Here is a 26767-nt window from a genome sequence, read left to right as displayed (position 1 = left end):
TTGTAGGAGATTGGGTTACAGGTTGAGGGGGGTGAAAACCTGAAGCAGCAACCACAAATTCTGTCAGCATGAAAAACAAGCAAAATCCAAGCAAACTGTGCTCAACTCTTTAGTAACTTTGCACAAAAGCAGTCTGGCTTACCTAAGAGGAAATGTGTAAAGTATTTATTCAGCAGACAAACGGTAATAAAGTGAAAACACTACACAAGAAAAATTCCACACCAATTTATAATAAGAGACTAACATTTAATAAATGATTTGACACCAAAACGACAAAGATCCAATCAGTAGAACCGGTGCTATACAATTTTAATTGTTTATGTAAAAATAGCACTTAGAAGCGCCAACTGTGGTTATCTGGTTGCAGCATACTGGGACAAAGTCACAAGTTCAGACCAGCATGATGGAGCGTGAACAGGCTACAGGGACCAAGTTAGGCCCGCTGAACAAAGTACCTTAAATCCTGGCTGTGGAGCATTGCGAGGGTCCCGGTTCATGAATGCATCATACAGCAGCAGTTCCGAGGAACTTGGAAGCTGTGATGTGAGGCCCTGTGTTGAGGATGTGTTGGCTTGCAGTGATTCTGATGGTTTGTGAATCTGTGATGCTATGTCATTCGTTGAGGATGCGTCACATTGAGGATGTGTCACACACTTGCATTCCCCAGGAGCATGAGTTCCTGAGTTGGGAATGCGTTTCACAGCAGTGTTTCTGACGTAGAACTGCAAGACAATGTGGGGTGCTGTGTCATTTTTGATAAGACCACAGTTAGGCTGGAAGACCTCCTTCAGACCACTTTCAGGCCCACTTCTAAGGGTCCAGGACTGGAGTGGCACCACTTTCGGCACAGGACTCATAGCAGGCAGAATCCAAGTGCAGGGATCAAGGTGGTTATAGACTTTTCTTTCCCTGGATCTCAGATCAGGAGGCAAATGAACAAGCCCTTGAGCCACTCTGGTGGTCCTGGGTTCAAGATGCAGGTCCAGCCCTTCTCACCCAGGCAGCGGGGCATCAGAGTAACAGGGAAGTAGATTTGTAGTCCTTTGTGCAGCCGAGCAGCACAGCAGTCCTTTTTAGGAGTCTTCCACGGGCCCTGATGTGTACTGAACAGGGTCCAGTATGTTTACCTGGTACTTGCTTTGAAGTAGGAGAAACCTCTGGATTCCTCCCCCTACAGAGCTATCTAGGGTTTCCTACCTTCCTGCCCTGGCACCAGCTTATCTGGGGGCGCAGAAACTAGTGTGAAACTCTTGTGAGTGTGCTGAGGCAGAGTTATATGAAATGCATATTTGTTAGGTGACAACTCTGCCTCCTTATCAAGTTAGAGATGTCCTTGCTGCCAATAGCTATTCCCCCTTTGTCTCACTGTCTGGCAGTAACAAACAAATGCCAACCACCAGCTACACCTAGTCATGTGACAAAGGATACAGGCTGCAAACACCAAATGGTTTAGACGGGAAAATGAGCACTTTCTAAAAGTGTCATTTCAGAACTGTGACTTAAAATCCAACTTATCCATTAAATAGGGTTTTAAATTGCAATTCTTAAGAGACCAAACTCAACTTTCCAACTTGCTCTCAATTGAAAGTTAATATGTATTAACTTTGATAAGGCAACCCAATGTTTTCCTATGGGAGAGGCAGGCCTTAAAGTAGTGTCAAAATAATTTAGCAGTGTTAAAGTTAAACATACATGCCTAACTTTTTTAATACATTGCTCCCTGCCCTGTGGAATATTTAGGACCTACCCTAGGGGTGACTTATGTATTAAAAGGAAGATTTAGGCCGATATTTAGTTACAAGATCGAAATAGCAGTTCAAAAGTGCACACGCAGCCAGCCATGACTTTTAAAGACTACTTGAGCGGGAGACACAATAAGCGCTGCAGGCACAGTAGTAGCTTTTAATTTACAGCCCTTGGGTACATGTAGTATCACTTTACTATGGATTTCCAAGTAAAATAAATGTGCCAGTTGAGAGAGCACAACCACGTTGGCAATGGTTAGCAGCGGTAAAGAGTCCTATGCCCAGCAAAAACAAAGTTAGCAAAAACGGAAGAATTGAAGACAACCACGCAAAGGATTTCCAATAATTATTATTTGGGAGCCGGGTGACCACCCTTTCAAAAAATATTCACAACTCTTGTCAGGGTGAACTCTGAATATCACAAAACCAACTTGATTTCAAGCCCCTGCGATGGCACAGAGCTGAGAGGTTTAATTTAGGGAAATGCGTAAAGTATTTCTGCAATACCAAAACAGTAACAAAGTCAAAACACCAATCAATAAAAATTTCAAACTTAATTGGTAAAACAGATTACATTTTAATAAATTAAACCAAAATGACAAATCCAAATAAGGGACATATGAATTTTTACATATTCAAGGTAAAATAGTGTCAAAAAGTACAAATCTCCAATAGTAGCCAGTTGTCGTGTCAGATCGGCACCTAGGTGCAATTTCAGGGTGTACATGATGGAGCGCGGATTGGTTTGTGCCAGAGGTTTTATCTTGGGACTTACTCTCAAAAATGGAAGTCAGAGTGATTTTGTGGGGCAAATCAGCAGACAGTCTGAGGAAGTCTTTACGAAGTACGATAGGCTTTGCTCACTGATGCCATTGGTTTAGCCAGGAAAGCCTCAACTGGAAAATTATGTATGTGTTCCCAGTCCCACAGAAGTCATGTCACCAGCAGCAGAATTTTGGAGGCTTTACCCAGTCAAGATTTCTACTTTCACACTTATGGGCTTATTTACAAGCCCCTTATGCCACAGGTGCATCACTTTTTTTGAACCACTGGCAGTGCAGTGTGCTGCTCTATATTTACATGGCCACACAAAGCAATCCTGCATGGCTTTTCATCGACTTATAAATATGGCCCCTTTCACAAATCACTTTGCAAGAAAGAGGCGTGCCTTGGGTGTTGTGGGTGTTCCCACACAACACACATGGATTCTGCAGCATTCCAAGATTTACAACATTACGTAAAACTGAGAATGTGTCAGAATCCTATGCCTCCCCAGGGGAGGCGTGCGGAGTCGCAACAAGGAGAAATTATTTTATTTCTTATTGTTTTATCCTCTTTCTAGGTGTTCTTTCCAGCACAAAAAAAAGTCATCCTCACAATGCAGGCACACATGCACCATCGTGCAAGGGTGCCTGCGTTGGTGCATGGCAGCCAATTGTGCGCCAGAGCAGGGGAAATCACAGGGATGCATCATATTGTTATTAATATAACACATCCCTGTGCTTTTAAAATGATGCAGCTTGGCACAGCAAAGTGGCTTGCGGTGGCGAGTTGCGTCATTTTGTTGTAAATAAGGCCAACTGACCCTTGCAGTTCACGTCTATGTCCTGGGTACAAAGGGGCAGGTCCGTTCCTTCAGGACTCCTCTCAGGTCACATACATTGCGTCCAGTCCTCTCCTATTCTTTCTCAGGTCCAGAAAGTAAATAAAGAGGTGAACATGGCATACAACAAGTCCTATATTTTTTGTAAGTATTGAAATGCCGTCGACATGTTGTACGCCATATACACCTCTATATTTAATACTTATTATGTGTAATGGTGTTTTCACTATAATTTGTTTGCCCTACCAAAATTTGTCTCATACAAACAATTTGCTCTGCCTGAGCCTTTTTGTTTCATGTACGTCCTTCCCACTAAGATGGACACAGGCTTGTGTCCCACTTTCTTTATTTCCTGCTGCATTTTGTGTATATTTAAGCAACTATATATTAAAAACACCTGTCCAGCTGGACAGTTGTAAAATATAGTACTGATTGAGTCTATTTATTGTTTGCTCTCATTAATCCTTGTCTTGGGACCTCTGTCTTTAGAAATAATTGATTACCCAAGGTCCCTGACCAACCTTATTTGGGTTCCCTTGTTCTTCATAACACACCCAGAGGAGTGGCCAGGGTAGCAAGCAGCCAGCCCCTCCTCTGTGGTCACCCCAAACCAAGCTGGTGCCTGACTGATTAGGAGGACATAAGTGAGGTGTCACTTAACATCCAGGTTTCACTTAATATTTGTTTAAGACAGGGGAGACCCCTGTCAAGTATATTGGGGTCCTGAGCCCACATCACCTGCCTCCTCTCCTGCAGCCAATGTCAAAAGCTGGAAGCTCAGAGTAAAACTGACTCATCCTCATGTTTTCTTTACCTTAAAATGTTATGCAAAAATCTCCCTTTCTTCAGACCATCTTCAGACACAAGTAGTTTCAGTGTGTGTCTTCTCCAGACAGTTCAGTTAGATGCTCTCTTCTAACTCTCAACTAGTGATTTCTATTCCATATGTTAAAATCTCAAGGTCTGGTGGTTGTGCTGTTCCTCCAGTTGGTCCGCAACTTTGGAATGAACTCCTTCTGGGTATCGAGTCCGTTGCATCTCATCAGTGCCTTAGAACGGTTCTGAAAATATTTTGTTTTGTTAATTAAAAACACAAAATCTTGTAACTTCAGGAGTGTTTCTGATATTTAAAAATATCCCTATCCTAGGACGCCTACTTCCAACCGCATGAGTAGGATTACGCATACAGAGCATTAAACCATCATGTGTGTAACACAACATATGTCTAAAACTCTTTATGAGTGAAAATTTAGATTTTGTGCGTGCCATACTTGGATTCACAGTGGTGAACATCGGACCCAATTACCTCAATGAAAGACTTTTCTTCCACGTACCCAAGAGGAACCTACGCACCACCGACCTTTCCCTGGCTGAGGTCCCCCGCATTTGCAGAAAGAGAACCGACGGGAGAGCTTTCTCCTACATAGCAGCAAGAACCTGGAACAAGATCCCTGTGAACATCAGACGCTCCCCCACCCTGCACACGTTCAGGAAGGCCCTCAAGACCTGGCTCTTCGACTGACCCGGAGCGGCAGCCTCCCTCCCGCCCCCCAGCGCCTTGAGACCCTCATGGGTGAGTAGCGCGCTATATAAACCACCTGATTGATTGAATTATTTCCACGTGTGTAAAAACAAAGGAAACACTGCTTTTATGTTATAGAAAATCTTACAGAGCACACAACTACCCCAGGGTGTTTCTTAGCACAGACCCACTAAACAATGAGAGGAGAGTGGGCAACAAGGTCTCTTCAATTATTTGCAGCAAGATGAGAAGAGAAAGGTTTTCAAAGAAGTCATGAAAGTGAGTGGGTTCATCATCCTTTGGAGAGAAATAGGGAAATAACAAAAAGTCCAAACAGATAAGTCCCTCCACATTGACTTCAAAGTCGGGGGGTCTGCTGATCCGCTGAGTGGCTATTTTCAAGTTCTGAGTGCTGTGAGGAAGTCACTTGGCTGAGGACGAGGGGCCCTTACGACAGAAAGAGTGGTGCTACATGCGTATGTCATTCAACACAGTGCAAGTATTCGCTTGGAGCTAATGCATGGACCATGACAGAGGAGAAAATGGGGTCAAATGTGTGGGCTCCGCTAAGAATGCAAGCCTCCGCATTTTGGGGTTCTTGAAAAGCACAAAGGGACAGACTTACAAGAAAGTGACGCATCTGTAGAGATCCGTCACTTTCCCTGCACCACCCTGAGAAGCCTTTGCGCCACCATGGATGCGCCGTATTTACAATACAGCGCACTATGGTGCAAGGACTGACGGATGCGTCAGAAATTCTGACGCATCTGTTGGGGCAAAAGTCACGCATTGCTGGGGTCGTGTCGCAAGCATGACACAACTCCAGCAATGCATTCTGAGGCCTATTCCCACCTCACTACGTCACTCCTTATGCCTGCTTCAAGCAGGCATAAGAATTTTACGCAGTGGCGTCCTAGAAGTGATGCAGTGAAATCTTGTAGATTTCACTGCATCACTTTTACGAGGCTTTTCTGCATTGGGAACGCCCATCCTGCATACATTATACCTGACACAGGTATAATGTGATGCATGGCTTTACAACGTGACGGATCTCCCTAGATGCGTCACTTTGTAAATTGGCCACATTTTTTATGCCGCGGCTGCGTCACAAAAGTGATGCAACAGCGGCGCATAAGTGTCGCAAGGGGCTTGTAAATCTGCTTAAAGTGTTTGAAAACCCAACTAAAAGAACATTTTCATAATTAATTTTGTGAGCCAATCAGGACTGTAATGATAAGAGTTTTACCAGAAAAACCCATTAATTGGGGACACTACCAAGATGATTTTCATTAATAAACAACTCAAGATTGCAAATAAGTGGTACTGGAAGAGCAGATATGCTTATGAAACAAAGGTCTAAGTCTACACCCACCAACCCCAGTGATCTCCATCTTGTTGTAATTAAACCGTTACCAATTTTTCTTCATTCACTTGTACATTGCCAGCAAGCAAGAAATGCAAATTTCAGATCTGCCACATCCTGGTCCGCATAGATGCTTATGTTGCAACACATTCAGTGAATGAAATGGTAAAGTGGCTTGACATCAATTTTAAATGTCAATCTACAAACAAGCATATGCAATGCAATAGGTCTCGCATTTGTTAAAGTTAGAGCTGCATTTGTTAAAGTTAGAGCTGTTGGCATAAAAAATAACAATGTTTTTACTTTTGTTTTAGTATTTGCAGTGGGGTTATTATATTTGCATAGCACTATTGCCAATGGTATAAAAAAGCAAAAGTAAAACAATTGTCCTGTGGGACCTTTTATGGCCATATATGGTACTGCACCCTGCAGAAGATGTGGTAAATCCACCCTACCCTTAATGCATTGCATGTAAGACAGTAGCACAAGTGCATTCAAATAGCTACGTCCATATATACAATTAGTAGCTTTGAAACGTGACAATAGAATTATTATATTAATTCCAGATTAGGTTGTACTCTGTGTCGAGCTGATTAAGGGGAAATTATAGAAGGTCTCATATAAATATGAGACGTGCTAGTGAGTAAGGTAACTACTGCCAGCCTTACTTAGGACAAAGCGTGTGCCCTGTCTGAAGCCCTTTAAGAAAATAGTGCTCTGAGACTGTAATTAAAATCTAGGGAGTAATAACATATGTAACAGGGGATGTCCTGATGGGAGGTTACAATATTAGACAAGTCGGTACCAAGGAGGGACTACCTAGCCGAGTGACCAATAAAAAGACACCGTTTACAAAGGATAGGGACAGAAGCCAATTAAAAGGATGGATGGAAAGTAGGCGGAGCTTTATGACCATATACTGAATACAGAATGTCTCAAAGAGACAGCGCAAGTGCTGCCTAGGCAAGACCCAAACAGGGGCAAGCCATGCTCACTTGTGTTGCACATCTGCATACCTTTTCTACTTAGGGCATCAAACACACAGAAGGTGATGGGAGGAATGTTTGTAATTTTTCTAACTACTGGCAGGTGCTAAGTGGGAAGTGTGTGCCCGGGCGTGAGACCAGTGCTCACTTTGCCTCTGAAACCAAGCCAAAACCGACTGATTGGGCTGAAACCAATCTTGTGTGCCACTACAACACACTGTGAGATGGACGTTTGTGCATGGACACAACCGGACTTCATTGTTTGTATTCACAAACCTTCATGGCTTACCAATAATATTCAAGCATGGGGTAATTAATATTCTACTGGAATAAATGGATTTTCAAGTGCAAATTGACTTAAATTGCCTGTTTCACAAAAGGTCGTTTGTGTTAATAATTCTGACCTGCGATCACAAATGGTTTTGTGAACAGGGCCGTACTTGGCAATGATGGGTAGAGTGTTTTTTAACTCTTGGTGGTACCTTTCTATGGGCATGTATCCTCTGTGAGGGAAAAGGACATTCAAAGATGGCTGCGGTGTGGAACGAACTTGCCATTACCTTCACTGTAGTAGAAGAAGGTGTCCGTCACACCGAAGCCCACGGTGATAGGTCCATCATAAGCAACAGCGGCGGCCATGTTGTCTTCGCCGCTCAGTTCATAGAACTTGGACATGTTCATTGGGACTGTCTTCGAGTGTTTCAAGCGGCAGTCTCCACCCTGAAAAGAGATGTAGAAGTTCACACAGTAGGGCTCAGACATCATGATCTCGATGACATATATCAAGTAAAGTTATTCACTTATGGTTTTTTAAGACACTAGACTGCTACTTTCAGATAAATTATGCGTCATTCTGAAAATATTATAGCAAGCACTGCTAAAATAAAATTCACATGGATAAAGAGATTTAAATGCAAATTTCCAAAGGGCAAAGTATCCAGTGAGCGAGGCAGGAAAGTAACCTTATTGTATTTAATAATGCAACAATAAGAATGAACTTAGAGCAGGGCAATTAATTGAGGCCAAATACAGAAAATGCTTTAGTTGTGCTCATTCCTTGCAAAAGGGATTTGTTATGTAATCGTGAACACACAAGAGCACTTAAGTTAGCAAAGCCTGTAACAGATGTGATAAACTTACTAAATGCATAACACTGAGTCAGTTCACATCAGTAATTTGATCACAGTACTTAAATGCTGATAAAACGTACCCAGGTATTACAATACTGCTTTTGAGATCTATACATACCATCTAGTTCTGATTTTTGAAGTTATGTCTGTAACATGTTTACACACTTTTTTTACAAGTAACCTTTCAGTGAATCTGGCTTTGGGAACTACCTTGCCTTTCTGGTGGGAACCCTATGACATTGGTGAATTTCCACCTCCAAGTTCAGAGTCCATACTTCATAACTCCATAATATTCCTCGGTGAGTCCAAGTCCCTTTAATTTGTGAGGACAGATACAAAGGCATCATGGGATATCAGGTATGTAAACAACATTATCGATTTGTTCTCGGGTGCTCTTGTGGCACCATCCTCCTCTGAAGTCAAGTGAAATAGACCTTTACCAGGAGTCTTCAAATAATTGATAGTGCAAGGGATACCAATACAGTGCTTAATTATTAAAATAATAAGTGCTAGGGCCCTGACCAGGAGGCCCCTGCAGTTTGCACCACCCATTGCTGCCAAAACAACTACTAACCGTCTTCTTCGCCTGTAAGTGCGACAGTGCAGATCATTCCAGGTCCCCAAAGCTAAAGGATTGACTGAGGAGGCAGGTATTAGTCATTTTTTAAGTATATTTTATTAATAAAAACAACCGCTGTTCTGTTCATGTCTAAATTAGATGAACAGTGCCACCAGGTGGCAAACTGTCATAAGTGCGGTGTTGACAATTAAGTGCCGGTGCCGAGCACCGGAAACCAATTAAGTGCCAATGCCGAGCACCTGAAACCAGTGGCTCAAATTAAACACCAAGACAATATCACCTAATGTGAGAGTAACAATTACAAAAACATTACATGCTCACAACACAAAGGGCCTCAATATGACTATGGTGTTCCAATGGACCGCCGTAGTCATGGTGGCAATCCACCCGCCATATTCTGACTATGGCGGTTGGACCACTCCTGGACCACTGCTACCACTAGAGATCCTTGATCCCTCATCGTTGGCTCAGCAGTCTGATGTAGAAATGTGATGGTGCTGCTGCATCACCGCCAAGCATATTACAGGTTTCCTCAGGCCAAAGTTTTCATGGCGGTGAGCCTGTCATGAAAAGTGTGGCATGAGTAAATTAAGGGTTGCCTCTGCACCTGGGGATGCATGCCGGGGGCACATGGTGTGCCACCTGTCAGTATACACCCCCAGTTCCTGTATGGCATAGACTTCACAGTCCATGCCGTGCAAGAATGGGCAGGGCCTTCCCATTGCGGTGCATTGCTAAGGCTCACACATGAGCCTTAGCACGGCACCACTGTGGGCCAGCTGCCGCAGAACCATCCGACTGGCATGGTGGCCCATTCCAAGACCGCCAAACTCATAATAAGGCCCAAGGTCTTCTGAAATCCCTTTTGGGGAAGAAAGCTAACCACTAGAAAGAAACAGAGGCAATGAAACAAAGTTAAACAAATCTACAAAAGACTACAGAGGCTTTAACATTATATGGTAATCAGAAATGGTGCCAGTGATATGGGCCAAAAAGGGTAAAAATAAATTTACTAGCAGTCATTTTGTCAATTACCAGACTGCCAAATCAATGTGAAATGCAAAATAATAGGTAGCTTGGGTCATTTTGGGGAGAACAGAAATGGTTTTGCCTAATATGCTGTGAATCTTTTGGATTACTTGTTTTTGTAAATGTGTTTATTTCTTTTACCACAGCAGATGGTTCATAAGGTTTTCAATGGACTCCCAAGTGAAAATGTTGACCAGAAAAACTTCAAATAAAATCTACAAATGTATTAAATTAAGGGAAATAAAAGCATTAGAAACAACAGAAAAACACTAAGGATAATCTTATCACAAAATAAGCAAGTGACTGAGTGAATACTAAGCACAAACTAGTTTATGGATGTGACGTTTGATAACAGATGATTATAATGCAATTATATGGTCAAATTGATGTAAAACAGAAAGTACTTACATATCCTTTGTATTTGTATTTATTAGAGGGCATTATGCCATGCTGGTAAATGTACTTAAAGGCGGAGTATGGAAACCCACCGCAGCAGCCGCCATCTTCAGAATCGCAGTCGACAAGCTCTTGTTCGCTCATCTCGAACAGTTCCCCGGTCTTTATGCAATAGCGAGATTCAAGGGCTCCAACCTATGGGTGTAGAAAACACACATTTAGGACCTGAAGGGATTGCAAACAATTATTTCACCCCAGAAAACGTCTGTTCGATGGTTATCACCTGTAAAGAGGTTATCCCTTCATGATGGGCTTAGCAAATGCATGTTGGTGCTTCCTACACCAAACGTTGCATGTGCTAGTAATTACCAGACATTTTAATGCCCTTAAATTTCAGTAGATTTGACCTATCAAGATTTAACAGGGAATTGCTTCAGTGCAGAAGTTATTGTTCACAGTAACTACCCTAGTGTAGCAAAATCCACACCTTTTGCTATTGCAACCCCAGGCAAGCAGATGTTTGTCAACGAGTTGTAAGACAATAGGGCACTTGTAAAGAAAGCCTTAGCATTATATCTTCAGAAGAATTTGCAGGATCTGTTGCAGAACATTTCACTCCTCAACCTCTGCACCTGCTTGTAAGGCTCTGTACATTAGCTCAAAAGTAGAACCACCAAGCGTAGTAGAGGAACCTCATTTAATTTATGGTTACGCGACGGTTGGTACTCTCATGATTGATTCTGGCCAGTACGTACACTGTTTTCTAGCCTTCATGAGTTGCATGCCCGGCATGTGGAATTACTGCGTGAAACTTGAAAGGTTTCTACAGAGTTTGAGCCCATCCCTGCATTACAAATCCTCCAGCTGACTATTGTTCAAAGAAATCCCACCGCTAGCCCACAGAAGAATTTTACTGGAGACTTACATGGCCTCTTCTCCCCCACTCCTTCAGACAATGCTATTGATGAGATGACGCCTCATTTTAACACCAGGTTTATCGATGCCCATGCACTCATCCCTCTTTGTAAACAAACCTGTTTCTTGTGCTGGAAGATGATTGTAGAGCCTATCCAGAAACCTGCTTAATTAGAAATGCTTAGAATAGATTTTTTTTTTAAACTGCTGGAAAACCCGCACAGAGAACTATGAGTCTGTGATTCAAGGTGCAAACAATTCCTATCGAGAAACTTTTAAGATTGTGCAAAGACTTTCCTCACCCTATTCTACCACACCCTCTGTTCCTCCCTCAAAGGAAATTTTGACTCTAGGTCTTTTTGATTTTGAGAAAACATATTAAAGATTTCTAGTTCCTTTAGTAGCTGGAGTCTACCTTCAGCCTTTATCAATGCGATGACCTCTATCCTTTCCAGGGCCTCCTCAATTCTATCTCAGTTCTGCCGGATGGGTTTGGATTATTTACGAACCCACAGTTCCACTACAAGATTTAAATCTCCAGATGACCCCTGTCCTCCTCGGAACCTCAGTCCGGCTCTTAACTCCACAACATTTTTCCTTGTGCAAGAATTCTCTTTCTCCTGCTACTTCTCCTTGAGCCTGGAAAGAGGCGCTGGTCATTCCAGCCCTAAAGAAGCCAACTGGTAACCTGCAGTGTGGCCTATTCTTCGACCTAGTTTCTTCCTCTTCCACCAAAGCTCCTGAAAGAAGAGGTAAATGCTCAGCTTTTGGATTTTACTGATCCTGTCACCTTCTGGACAAGCACCAGGCTGACTTCAGCTCTCCCTACAGCACTGAAGATGCCTCACTTTCATTGACAACATCATCTGGAAGCTGCTGGACAAAGGCGCCAGTGCAACGGCGGTTCTTCTTGACCTGCATGCTGCCTTGGACGCTGTCTCTCCCAACACCCTCTGTCAGGGGCTTCTCGATTGAGGCATGGAGGATAAAGCTCTGGACTGGCTATGGTCTTAGTTAAAAGATCTCACCCAATCTATAGTCTTGTCATCCATCTGTTCCCAGTCCAGAGCTCTGATCTGTGGGTACCCCAGGGATCTTCACTCAGCCCCACTCTCTGAAAAATCTATATTACCACTCTGACAGAGTTTATTTGCAGTTTTGGCATTACCCTGAAGTCCTATGCCGACGATAAGCAAATTTCGATCTCTGTAGAGGATACATTTTTCTGCCAACTAAGCGGGACAAATTTTAATTGACATTGAAAGTCACATAATTTCCAGCATTTTTAGATGAAATACTGCAAGATTATGCAATTACGCCATTGACCGTAATTGGTGTTAAAAGTCGTATTGAAGAAGCATCAGATCAACACGATTGGGCAGAATGTTTTAGCCACATGTGTTTTTTGTGCTATGTTTTTGACGCGAAGTGCTGCATCGAGTCCATATTAGACACAACGATACATACCGTGCCAGAAAATAGCACAAAATGGCAAAATTGTGTTTCACTTAATTTTGCTTCATTTTTCAGAAATGTCATGTGAATTTTGCACATCCCTACTGCCAGACCTGCACATTTTCATGCTTCTTTGACTGGTGTTGCCTGATGGATGAACTTAAATTATGTTTCTAGACTGTAGCTTTGCAATTACAAATCACTGCTAGCCAATGGGATAGCCCAATTGAACTGTGTGAAAGCAACCAAAGACTACAACTTTCAGAACACATTAAGGGTCTTTTTATGATGAGACCCAGACAGCCTCCAACTGCAGAAAATAGGTGGTCTGATTGGAAACCAGTCGGTCATTCTGGCTGGATTCTGACGGCTCAAGGAGGCCGTCGGCCAGTCAGAGATCGGCCTGTCACCTCAATGGATGGGGTTTCCACTGTTGGGATTATGATGCTCGGGTTTCCGACAGGCTTTCCATGTTGGGCTTTCTGACATGGAAAGCATGTCACAAAGCAAGTTTTGGGGGCCCCTGGCAGGACCCCCTTCTCCCTATGGCCTCGGGTTGGGGACTGAGCCTGTTGATCCCTGCACCGTGTGGCAGGCAGCCACAATCTCCCATTTCTCTATCGGAGCTTGTGCTATGGCTAGTTTACAGCTGCAGCACAAGCTCCCAAGGAGAAATAGGAGTATGGCACTGCACTATGTGCAGTTGCATTTAAATTACGGTGTCCGGGCCGCAGAACACAGGTCGGTCGGTGCCGAGGCTCAGATGGTGTCTGTCGGAGGAAACTCTGACTGACATCGTAATCGAGCCCTAAGTTGTTAAATGAGCAACCAGGAAGGTGGGAACCCAACACCGTAAAATTAGGATGTGTATTCTTTTACTTTTCTCTTATTTGGCTCTTTGCCTCAGGGTATTATTAACACAAGTTTGTAGCTTACCAAAATATTTGCTCTGAAACTTGTTATAGATATCAAAAAGAAAATTGTTCAGTCAACATTGCACCTCAGGATATGTGTTGAATTTGAATCTGTCGATGTGTGTTTTCAGCTATGTGTTCTTCAGCTGTGTAATTATACTTCCTGATGAAAACAGATTAACACCAGAAATGCCTTGTTCTGATCCGGTCACTGTCCAGAGGGAGTGGCCTTTGCTAGATAAAAAACCTATGTCATGTGGTGGTGGGGTCTGTCAACAATGACATCCCACCCTAGAAAACCACAAGGCCTGTTAAGTGGTGTGACCCTGTTACTTTAGGGCACTGGTACAAGCTCCTTTCTAGGAGTGAGCCAGACAGGCATGCCAAAAGGTTTGGCTGGGTCGGGGTCAAGAAACTATAGAGGGCTCTACATAGAATGGTGTTGTCGTAGTACCTAGTGGTATTAGACATGTTAGCTGCCTTGCCATTAATAAGGCAGCCTTCTTTTAGACCTATAAATATATGTTGGCGTAAAAGTGTGGGGTCCTCAAAAATCTTAGGCCTGGGCAATAAGGGCACCTAGCTACCTTCTGCTGACAGGCAAGGACCCAAGCATGTGATGAGGCAAGCCTCTGGATTCAGGGTTGCACTGTTGTCATAGAAGTCACTCTCCATGCCCCGGCCATCACACGGTTGTCATAATGAAGTCAATTCATGCCTTGCAACCTCCGATCCATGAGAGTGAGGTCAAGTGTTTATAGAGGGTAGTCCTACTGAGGTGAATGGTTAGGAACATTTTCTGGGGAATTTGGAATAATTGTAGGATAGGTCTACGGAAGTAATTGGGAAACCCCCTCAGACCCCCTTTAAGTGCGGTATCAGGAACGATATTGAGCGCAATCACTATGGCCCTACGGATCAGTTGGACTGACTTGTCTCCCTATCTCGCCACAAGCAAGCCAGTGATGTGGTGGCCTGGTCAGGTGATTATAAGTCTCACAAATACAGAGCCTTTCTGGTGCCCTTCTCTTCTGTTTTTTTCATTCTATCACCTTCTTTCTTTCTCTCACTAAGCCACGTCAGGTGGGGTTAGCCAAGCATAGGATTGGAAGTGATTGTAAACACTGTTGTACAAACTCCAAATGGCTAACCTTGTAACAGAAAGGCTAATGTCTTTAAATATAAAAATCGATAAAATACTTTGAAATAAAAAATAAAAAAGAATCCGAAGGTGGGTGCAGACACCAACAAAAATGAAGGCTCAATGGGAAGGATTTCAATTTGCCTTTGCCCTCAAGATCATTCGGTGCCAATAGAAAGACCAAGTAACAGGAAATTAGCTGGATACTAGCCCCATGACCTCCTCCTCAGATTTCCTCACTAACTCCCAGCAGAAGTGCCCCTCATCTCTTCATAGCCCCTCTCTCACATTCATTTCAATTTGTTATCCAGATAAAATACAGATATTCTTTTTGCAGCAGGCACATTAACCCTCTGCACTACTTTTTGGCGAGTCAAAACAAACTGATCTCTCTGTAGCAGGAATATTAATCACAAAAGTTATCTTGACATTTGTATTGCTGCCTAAAAGCTGGAGGCACAAGGAACTCTGCTGCTGGTGCTTTTAAATTGTATGTTATTGCTAAACAGAGTGCCCCCACCCCCAGAGGTCAGCACCCCCTACCAGATCAGCGCCCAGTGCAGCCGCACCCATCGAACCGCCCTAAAGCCAGTCCTGGCCAGAAACGTACCGCTGCAAACGCCCAGCAGGAGCCGCAGCGTCCTTGGTCCTTGACGGCGGTGACGCACCGCTGGTCCCGCCAGTCCACCTGCGGCGGCAGTGACGACAAGCTCACGCCGCTGTACTTCGACGTACTGCGCTGCCTCACTACTGGAATTCTCAGGCAAGACATGGATTGCAGCTCGTATGAAGTCTGCAAGAATCAAAAACAAATATAAGAGAGAGTTTATGAGGGGAGTAAGGGAAAGAAGGAAAGCAGGCAGAGTGTGGGGGATAAAAGACACAATGAGAGAAAGAAATGAAGGGAGAAATTAATTGAATAGAATGGAACTAATCAGAGAGAGAAACAGTGAAAGAAAAGGAACAATGATATGCAGAAAAGAAGAGAGAAGTGGAAGCGTGGCTGGACAGATGCACAGACAGAAACAAACATAAATGTGTGAATGGTGTGTTGATGGACTGATGGGTGGTGTGATGTTGGCTGTTTCTCATGTCTTTCAATACAAGGACTGGTCTACTATTCACATCATTGAAGATAGTTTATGACTGTGTTGACAGGACTGAAATGGTCTACTCCATGCAAATATTCTGTACTAAGTTTGATATGTTGTTATTACCAAATAAATCAATGATTGTTTAGGTGAATACTTTTTCTGTGTTTCCTGTGTCACAAGGAATTTCCCTTTTCCTCCTTCTATGGGATAGATTGACAGATTACTGTCATTAATTTAATCTAAATTACTGTGAGTGCCAGGGTTTCTTTCTATGTAAGCACAAGTTACTGCTGTTCCTTGTGGTTTCTACACCTCAGGTAGTTTTACTCTGGGTGGCACTGATCTTACCTTTCTATGCAATCGTTATTATTTATATTTACTCTGTAAGCCCATACGTATAACAACCTTGAGGTGCGACCTGTGTATCCACTACTACCTTTTCTTGTTTTATATCTTCAATTTACTATCCAGCTAAATTAGAAACCCCTAGAGAAATCCACCAATCTACGATTACTATCCAGCTAAATTACAAACCCCTCTAAAAATCTGCAGATCTTCACTTTACTATCCAGCTAAATTATAAACTGCTAGAGAAATCCACGGATCTACGATTACTATCCAGCTAAATTATGATCCGCTCTAGAAGGCCGCACTTCTACGATTACTATCTACCTTTGCACCTGGCACTGTTTCTGAACTAGTCCCCAAACAGACACTTCACTGTGAAGGACTTTTATATATATATTTCCAGTTGTCTGTTAACTCTCCTTTGAAGGCTCTAAATTTATTATTGAATACTTCAAGCAAACTGATCTTACCCGGTCAGCAAAGTGGTTCAAGGCCATCCGGTAGCTCTTCTTGCCTTGGTCCGCCAACTTGTTGTGCTTTTTGACCTTCTTCCAAGTCTCCTCCCACCTTTCTCGGCGAAGCACCTCTTCTTCTTTGCTCTCATACTTCCTCTCTACAAAGTGTGATCAACATGTAATCAATTTAGCTGTAAAGGGCTCTATAGGTCACTTAGGTGGTGAACCATTCTCAAGACATTTGCACAGTGTCACTTCCAGAGTACTTGCACCACTAACTGCTGGCTAAAATGGGAATGAATTAGGTAAAATATGCAGTCTCCGATAGCCATGAACATACATAAATTTGTAATAGACACTAACCACCACCACACTCAAGGTCTACGGAACCAGCCAACTCTCAGGTACAACACACACTTGTTAGATGCCATTGGTGCCTACTGCATTATGTGAAAAAATGGCTGCTGGCCAATGCACTGGACAGACAAGATTACCCAGGGTTTACCAAAAAGATATACATTTCACAGTAACTAGGGTTATTGAGAATAATAATGTCTCAAAATAACTAGAAATAGAAAATGGTTTGTAACTGTTGGAGACAAAGTCTAAAGGTTTTTTTCAGGTTTTTCACCCACTTTTTAAAGTTCTGCCCGTTTAATGAATCGATGCCCATTGTGCAGAAAACAATCCCTTGTAGTCACTAATATTCTTATGCAACCACTTCCCACTCAGGTAAGAGCAGTAGGGCCATGTGGGGTGTATTTTGACAGACGATGCTGAGGAAATATTATATAAATAATTTGTTTTCCCTCATCATCGTCCATTGAAATACCCACCACACGGCCCCACTGCCCCACCGCTCGCTGTTCTTATGTTATTTACAGTGGCGGCCGCTACTTAACAGGGGTCAGGGAGTGGGGATGAGAGTTAGGAGATGGTGGGGTAAATTAAAAAAGGTTTTTTTTAAAAACACTTACCTGAGGGGCTGCCGGCTGACGCCTCTCGATCCTCTTCGGGTCCTTGGTCGACAGCTGGAGCCGGAAAGCACACAGGCTCCCAGACTCCCCTAGCCAAACAGGACACTGCCTTACATGAGAGTTGTGATTGGTCTGAGCACCATGATTCAGAGCTCAGAGAGGGACTGGGAGGCTGTGCATGTTCTCCACCCAGGCTGTGCCTTAGAGCCATTGGAGAACATGTACATTGCGCATGACAGTTTGGCAGGCTTAAGACAGCCCCCCAAACTGTCATGAAAACTTTAGAGTGTGCTCATCACTCCTCCACCAGGCTCCTGCTTGGGATAGCCCAGCCCGTCCATAAGCAGAAACAAAACACTAAAATGATAATAAAATTGATTATTATCATTTTAGCTTTCTTTTCTAAACTGCTTGCAGAGAAGTGGGACGACGCTTCTCTGCTTTAGCGGAGGAAGCACAGATGGTAATTTACGAATATAGGGACCGATTATGATGGCAGACGGATCGCCACCGCCATGCAGGTGGTGGCGATCCATCCGCCATCTGTGCCCGTCCGCCACCAATTTCCCCCCGCCATATTACAATGCCGGGGGGGACCGCGGCGGACAGAAACACCGTCCGCTGCTTTTCCTCCACAGTCGCCTTGCGGCCGGGGTGGAAAAGGGTTCATATGGCTAGCGGTGTCTTCCAGACACCGTCTGCTATATTACGATGGCCGGATGCAGATTCCTTTCCGTGGCGGCAATGCGGCCACGTAAAGGCATATGGGCTTTGCTTTGGGGGACCATTGCGGGCCCCCAGGGTGAAGAGGGGGGTGGGAAGGTGCACATTGGGGGTACCTATGGTACCCCGCTGCGTTTCACAGTATAACATGGCAGGCACCGCGTGGTGCCTGTCATGTTGTGCTGTGAATACGCACAACATGCATTTTTGACATTGCGGCGGACGGTGCTTTCAGCACCGTCCGCCGCAATGTTAAAAAAGCGGGATGCACCCGCCACTGAGGCGGGTGCATCCTAATTCGGGGCACGGTACCTCTGCCCTTGTGGCGGATGGTCCCTGCCCCAGACAGGATGGCGGACGGACTTTGTCCGTCCGCCATTCTAATCGACCCCATAGTGTCTATAAACCACTGTCCGATAGCTCTGCGTGACCCTTCTCCTCAACTTCAAGTGTGATTGAGCTTTCCCATGTTTTGCCCAGGAATCCGGTACTACACAGTTACAAGTGGTCCATCTCGACTCAACTAAGCAGTTCCTGTGAAACAGGAAGCCATTTATAAATGGTGCTTCACAACCCTTTTGCCAACGAGAATGTACTCCAAGGTATAGTTGTCTTCTGAGCATGCTAGCAGAACCAAATGTACTATAGATCAAAGCAAATTGCTTTCTTTTTTGAAACCCAGCTTCTGACTACAGCCTTAAATATTGATTCAGATGTATTCTCATCACTTATATGTTTGTGGATATATTTTATTTCTATTGTACCGATGCCAACAGATGACATTTGGCGGCATTTTATCAAATGTATAGCTGCAGGAAGAGGAGCTTTAGCACAAGTGACTAGGGCCCAGATTTGCTAAAGCTTTGCACAGGGTTTGTGGTGGGATTTACTATGCAATGCAAACCTGAATTTTCCTTGAAAAGTTGCCCAGGGTAAGAAAAAGTTGTGATTTGCAGTACTGTGCACTATGTTGCTTCAAGGAAGAGCTTATTGGGTGGTCCATAGGCGTTCCCCTGCAATCACCCCGGGGTTTTTATGCAAATCCAGGAGCGGCTACTCTGCTATGGCGGAGGAGCCCCGCCCCACTGCTTTTAAGCAATGAATAGCAGAAACCTGAAATGATAGGATCTTTGCGTTATCTTCATTTTAGGCTGCTTCCTGCTGTTTTTCTGGTGGTTGAGTGGGCGAGGCTGCTCTGCTCTAGAAGCAGGACAATGGAGGAGTGGTTTGCTCACTCCTAAGTGTGCAATGACTGTTTGGTTGGCCCTCTTTGGCAGCCCAAACCAGTCATGCGCACATTCCCCGTTCTCCATGCAGGCAGCATTACAGCCTGCATGTAGGACAAGGCCAGGCCCCCATTCTCTGGTTGAGCGTCACCCAGGACGCTCAAAACCAATCACCATGCTGCACTGCAGCATTGTGATTGGGCAGGGGAGCCGGGGTGCTCACCAATCACAATGCAGCATTGCAGCATTCTCATTGGTTAGCAGGGCCTGCTTCCTGTCGGTTCCTCAATGTGCAAGGAAAGTTTATTTTAAATATATTCTAAAATAATTGATCCATGCACGGACCATCGCGCGAACCCCCATGCCCGCCTCGCCACCCGCAAGCCATGCTGGCCACCCCTGTGCATATCCCTTTCTTCTAACATTTGCTGACAGATTTGTGATAAGACCTGACGCCTCCTTGAGGTACGCATACTGAAGAGAAATGTTTTCATTTCTTCTCATTGCTCCAACATTGCATGTGTGTAAAACCTATACTTTGGAGAATGTACATACTCTTGCATTTATGACATAAGCGTGTGTGTTGGCACCAGAAATAAGGGAGAGGAAATGATGTGCAATATCTTTGTAGGTATGGCACCTTTCTCTTTCTCTTGATGCGAGGCAGCACAGCACGTGTTGTTGCTGAACCGCCTTGCATCAAATTATAATAAATCAGAAGTGAGGTCCAAAGTGGCGTCACAATGATGCTACTTCTAGCAGGTATGGGTCCTGGGGGAACACGAGAATCTGCGTTAAACCACTTGGACGGGGACCACGTGAACGTAATAATTTTGTGTGACAAGTTACTTTGCCGGTGCTATGATTGAATCAAGGGGTAGGAAGCGAGTCACACATCTTCCCGGTCAGCGTGCTGCATGCATTAACTGCAGTGTGGCACTAGCAATGTAACTAGTCACATAACATTATTACGTTCACATGGTCCCCGTCCAAGTGGTTTAACGCAGATTCTCGTGTTCCCCCAGGACCCATACCTGCTGAAAGTAGCATCGTTGTGACACCTCTTTGGACATCAGCCCTGTAAGCCAGCATAAATACCTCAAATCCCTGCAAGTTCTCAGAACTCACGCTGCCTCTGACCGAAAGTAGCACCGACCTGTCGCCATCTCAGACATCACCCCAATCTACACAGCCTATCGAGACTTGCCTAAACCACAGTGACTAAGGCTCCACTACCCCGGGGTGGTGACTCCCTTTCAAGATTTCAGACTGCTCACTATATGTCCTGAAGATGATCTTAAATTATTAAAAAATCGAAACGCTGTCGACCCTCACAACAGGATCCCCCTTCATTGTACATATTTATGTGGAGTTCCACTCTTGTTGTCAATGTGATGTTATGTTTTTAGTTCACCCTACTCTGTCACATTACGCACTTTTTCACTTGATGTAAGTACCTGATAATAATTGAAAGTACCAATTCAGACCAGTGTTAAAATTAAAAATCTCTAATTTATACGCTATATATGTTTCCCTACATCTGTGCTCCCTTGCTGATTAATTGTCTAGTTTTAAATTGAATTTTCATTCCCCCTTTGGGATTTTCTCGCTCTGGACCTACTGAGGCCAACCCTGAGCCATTGTTCTCTTTAAACACACCTCTGCACAGTGCACAATTGTTGTAAAATAAGAGTTGTACCGTGTCGCCCCTTCCAGCTTTGCCATTCTGCTTCCAGGAATTCAGCCGCCAGAGCACAGGAGAGCAGTGATGCCAGCAAAACTACAAGCCTCTGTGTGTGCATCCTGTGAAACAAGAGAGTGAAACATGAATAAAATCACCTGTGTATTTACAGAGAAGGGCATGCAGCATAATGCTTCGCTAATGAACTAAGTAACATGACCCAATTAATTTAAAAGAACTTTCCATGTTAAACATGTCTTGCTACCGATTTAGGCTCGAAAGAACTCTGGAATGCTGTGCTTTGGAGGAAAGAAAGCCTTTATTGGAGAGTACAAAGATGGCGTGCAGTTTTTAAAGTGGCTTAAGGTTGCAATGAGAAGTGCTTGTTTAGGTCTAGCCTATCGCGGCAGAGCGCATGCTCTCCTCCCTCTGCGAGGCATGCAGTAATGGAGTATGCAGTGGAAGCACCGCCCACTCTTGCCCATGGTTTTAACTGGCTCGTGTCATTGTTTATTGTAAATGCTGCCTTCTGATTGATTAGGTGGCTTGTTAGTCCCTCCTTATCATGGCTATGTCGCTAATAGTACCCTGACATGGCTACTGGCCCCTTTACTTCGAGTGTTACACAGTACGGTATGTGTTATTTAGACTATGAGCACTACTTTTTCTGGGTCTTCTTGCCCCCTTCTACCCCCGCCCCCTGCCCGCACACCCGTTGTCTGTGCTTCCCTCCCTCCTGTTGTTCGTGATGCAATGCAATAGGTGTTGCATAAATGTGAGTCCTATTGCATTTCAAATGCTTGTTTTGTAATTCTAGGCTCCATCATACCTGCCCCAAACTCCTCCTCCTGTCTGACTGATCTTACCCTGTGCCCGATGCCCTGGTTAATCAGCATTCGCTTCACTTTGATTTTCTTTTCACTTGTATTCTGACATAATTTCTCTGGATAGTGTATTTTTCAATCAAGATCATCAAACACACAAAATTGTATGGGAGGAATACTTGCAATAAGTCTAACTACTGGCAATAGCTTGAGGTACCATCCCAACCCATTGCTCTTTCACCCACTGTGCCACCTCAGTTGGGACCCAGCCATATGCAGATCAGACTTGACCCTGATCCAATGGAAACAGTCCAGCCTGATCTGCCAGGCCATGTGATCCTGAATATGATAGGCTGAAGAGTGGCCTGAGTGACTGCCGGTGCCTAGAGCTAATTCGAGCATTGCAGCCAACACCTTCAGTTCTCCATTCTGAGCAGAAAGCATGTCAGTGGACATGTGTCTGATATGAGTTCATTCACAATATGGATTTGTGCAGATCAGACAAAACACGATTGCATAAATGCTTCCATCCAAACAGTGTAAACCACTAGCAATTGATCTGGGTATCATTCCAATCCATCATTTTTCATCGACTGTGCCATTCTAGAGAGAGGCCTCTCATTCTGACTGATCCCCTGGGGAGCAGAGTCAGTACTGATTTGAGTGCCACAGCGGGTAAAAAACGAATGAATGGAATGTTCCCCATAGGGGGTGTCAGTGGTTTAGACTCTTAAGAATAATTTGTCCTATTATATTGTGTGTGCTTGATAGAATGCCCTGAGTGGGACTAAGACTATGCACAGACGTGAGTCCCTTGCTCAACATGCCCCAGAGTCCATTCCATACCTCACTTCTAGACAACCTAGTACCATTAAAAACTAATAAAAAAAATAAATGCCACCTCTGTAGAAAACCCATTTGTTCTCACGAGAGTTAAGGCAACTAAAAAAAGAATGTAAAAAATATGAAAGGAAATGGAGATTTACATATGACAATATAAGTAAATTGACCTATAAAGCATCTCATAAGGAAATATCATCAAGCCATCCGGAGAGCCCTTGCGAATAATTTCGCAGAGAGAATCCAGTAATCATTCAACTCCTCAAGAGAGGTTTACAAAATAGTGGATTCCTTTCTAAATTATGATATACCAGAAACAGGGCCTACTGTATCAACAGAACGTTGTGAATCTCCTGCAAATCACTTTCTAGAGAAGGTAAAGGACATTAATGACAATCTATCAGGCTGACCAGACTATATGGAAAGTACAGACAACAGATTAAGAGCCAGCAACAACAAATCAGTACTCCCTGCTTTCCCACAACTGACCATAGAGGATGTTATGGCTGAGGGAACCTCAATTAATTCAGGCTCACCACTTGACCCAGCTCATTGACATTCTGCTATGAGGGGACAATGTGAGGCTCACTGCCCTGACTGCCCTGTATAATCTTTCCCTGAAAAACTGTAGTGTTGCAGAGGAATGGCAGCATGCTATCATCCGCACACTACTAAAGAAACCTATTTAGACCCTGAGGTTATTATAGCCCTAGTTCTCTACTGCCTCATGTTAGCAAAATTCTAGAAAAAATAATTAATAGGCACATCGCAGATCATTTGTAAACCAACAATATTCTTCATCTTACCAAGACAGGTTTCCGTGTTGGTTGCAGTACAGAAACAGCTCTTTTGAGGACCACAGAGGATCTCAAAATGTTCATGGACCAGGGTGACTCAGCGACACTGATCTTCTTGGACCTAAGAGCTGCCTTTGATACGGTTTACTACCGTATTCTTGCTCACCGATTAGAAGAAGCTGGTATTACAGGAAAGGCCCTCCGGTGGCTTGCCTCAATTTTGGACAAACTCAGTTTTCAGGGTAGCGACTGGCCATTTCTGTTGTCCATTCTCAGATGTACTGTGGAGTTCTGCAGGGCGCGTCTGTGAGCCCAAGACTTTTTAAAATGTATGTCAGCCTGTTATCAAATATTATCTGTTCCTTTGGTTTTAAGATGGTATCTTACGCGAACGATACCCAGCTGATTGTCACACTGGCACCAGACATGGGCTTTATTTCTGTGAGACTTAGCTGTTTAGAAAAGGTGTTTGAGTGGATGGCAACCAGTTGCTTGAAGATGATTGGCGAAAAAACTAGGGGCCCGATTCACAGAACTAACTTAAGACAAAATCCTAAACTTACTACTTTTGGTATTCACCGAAGTTAGGATTTTGTGTTAAGACAGACTTAGGACAGACTCAAGACAGACTTAAGACAGAATCCTAACTTAAGTCTGTCTTAAGTCTGTCTTAAGACAGAATCCTAACTTCTGTGAATACCAAAAGTAGTAAGTTTAGGATTTTGTCTTAAGTTAGTTCTGTGAATCGGGCCCTAGGTTTTGGTATTAGGGAACAAACCAAAGCTCTGGGATTAGATCACCTGGCCATCTCCTCTAGGAGAATGTCCAGTCACAAGTCAGAATTAAAAGCATTTGGGGGATCCTGGAAATCAGCAAGCTTGACCTCCCAAGCACAAAAGCTGGCTAACAGCTGTTTTGGCTTCTTGAGAGCCCGAGGAAAGGTACTGAAATGGCTCCCAAAAGAATTACATAGAATCGCGATTCAATGCTTGATCCTGTCTCACCTTCATTCTGGCACTTCACTTTATTTAGACAGTCCTAAATAAGTGACTAAAAAACATACGTTTATTCAGCTGCTACCCGGATACCGTTAGGTTCCGAAAATACATTTGGTAGGTGCTGCGCTCGAAACTCTTCACTGGCTGCTCATAAGCTGCCGGTTACAATTCAGTGCACTATGCATCATACATCGGGCAAAGCACAACACAGGTACTTTTGTTCTTCAACAATTGCCCACTTCTTACCATGACAATGGGAACCTGAGATCAAACTGGAGAGGAGTTGGTCTACGGGCGAGGGCGGTCGCCCTCGAATCTGGGGAACTGGGGGGCATATTACCAAGAAGGGCGATAGGCGAATATCGCCGCGTTAGCGGCCGTTTTCGGCCGCTAAGCAGCGATAATTCTATCGCCCTATTAACAAGCTGTCGCTAACAGCAGTTAGCAACAGCTTGTAGGCGATAGCGAGCGGTTTGGGGCCCGCTTTGCATGTCAGCGATATTTATCGCTAATGACATGCAAAGTGGCCGTTAGCGACTGACAGCAGTCGCTAACGTCACTATCGCCTATTAGCAAGGCAGGCGTAGCGATGGAAATATTCCCGCTGAGCACAAATTTCTCCAAATACTAACACCTGCCCAGACCAGTTCTTAGCCATGTTATCCAATGGGAGGTGGTTAACATGGCTAAGAGCATTTCATCGCTAACGCATGAATATCGCTGCATCATACATCTCGCTGCTATCGCCTGCATTTTTATCGCTTTGAGATAAACCTTGCTAATAGCAAGTTATCTCAGCGATAAAAAGCGGTGATGCGCGGCGATAAAAATATTGCCGCTAACCCTACTTAGCGATAAATATCGCTATTTGTTGGTAATATGCCCCTGGGTTCGCGTCTCGGCAACGACGCTGAACATCCTGTGATTCTGGGCAAATCACTTAATCTCACCGTGCCTAGCAAAAATGAATGTGTCCTCATGTAATGTAACTGGTGCTATGTAAAGCGCTCTGATACCCGATTTGGGTCAATTTTGCGCTATATAAAACTCTTATAAATTTTAGCTGCTCATTGTCCCAAGAATAAATAGAGCCAGGAGCAGAGGTCGGTCTTTAACTTACCTTGCACCCAAGCTCGGGAACGCTGTGGCTACTAGGCTCATAATGGAAGACAATTTCTTGACTTTCAGAAAAAACTAAAGATGTATCGTTTTGCTTCTTCTTTTTTAGTTTTTTAATGTATTCACTACATACACTCCAATAGCGATACAAAGCTTGATGTTCAGGTAGAAATGCGCTTTATGAAATTGGTGAATAGAATTGGTTGCTTGTGGACCCTTCTAGCAGGGGCTTTTTCTCATACTTCTACCTGGAACTTGGGCTCCTTCTTGTGGGGGCCTTGCCTGGTAGTTCGAAATGGATTATTTTTAAGGGATGCAGGGTCAGGCCTAATTTGCATAAGGCAGGCCTTTGTCTCGAGTAGAAAGATGTGTTAACAATAATGGGCTGGATTGCTTCCAAGATGAATTTTCAAGGATCTAGACAGTTTGCAAGCTTTCCTCCCAAGATATTTTGTGTCTTTGTATTTAAAGGCTTGTAAAGAGCCACACTTACATCTCAGCACATTGAAGGCGGAAGCATGCATGTTTGAGAAGGAGTCCGGTGCCAGGGCGAATGATACGCCCTATCACGAGGCTCCTTAGATGTTGGCAATATAAGGCTGTCTCGGTTACACAATTTATGGTGCTATGTGATACCAATTGAAAGTTTTAAAAATATCCCTCACTTCAATGACTTTCATAATTACTGGTCTGAAACTTAATGCTACAACTTTGAAAACGGCTTTGGCACCACACAGCCCATATTACACATCTCCTACTATGGAGAAAAATGCTAAGAGAGTCAGCCTTTCAAAAAACTAACATATGAGAATAAAAGGTGAACCTCAAGAAAGAAAAGGAAATAAAGGGAAAGAAAACAAAACGTTAAAATGAGGGCCGAAAAGAAGTAAAAACGAAAGTAGGAAA

The 26767-nt window shown here is 43.8% G+C and overlaps 1 protein-coding gene across 1 annotated transcript in view; it reads right to left on the bottom strand.

Annotated features, from left to right (window-relative positions):
- LOC144805693 (cathepsin K-like) overlaps positions 1-26767 on the bottom strand; it is a 35999-nt gene that overhangs the window by 8766 nt on the left and 466 nt on the right. Inside the window, exons 2-6 of the mRNA XM_078672202.1 lie at positions 21302-21405; positions 16692-16834; positions 15390-15572; positions 10367-10549; positions 7780-7939 (exon numbers count right to left, since the gene is read on the bottom strand). Of these exons, the coding sequence (XP_078528328.1) occupies positions 7780-7939; positions 10367-10549; positions 15390-15572; positions 16692-16834; positions 21302-21404 (772 nt within the window). The 5' untranslated portion in view covers position 21405. The remainder of the gene's footprint in view (positions 1-7779; positions 7940-10366; positions 10550-15389; positions 15573-16691; positions 16835-21301; positions 21406-26767) is intronic.

This window comes from Lissotriton helveticus, chromosome 1_2 (assembly GCF_964261635.1).
Source record: "Lissotriton helveticus chromosome 1_2, aLisHel1.1, whole genome shotgun sequence".
Lineage (NCBI taxonomy): Eukaryota > Metazoa > Chordata > Amphibia > Caudata > Salamandridae > Lissotriton > Lissotriton helveticus.
The sequence above is the reverse complement of the archived record's forward strand: the minus strand, read 5'-3'. Positions and strand labels throughout refer to the sequence as shown.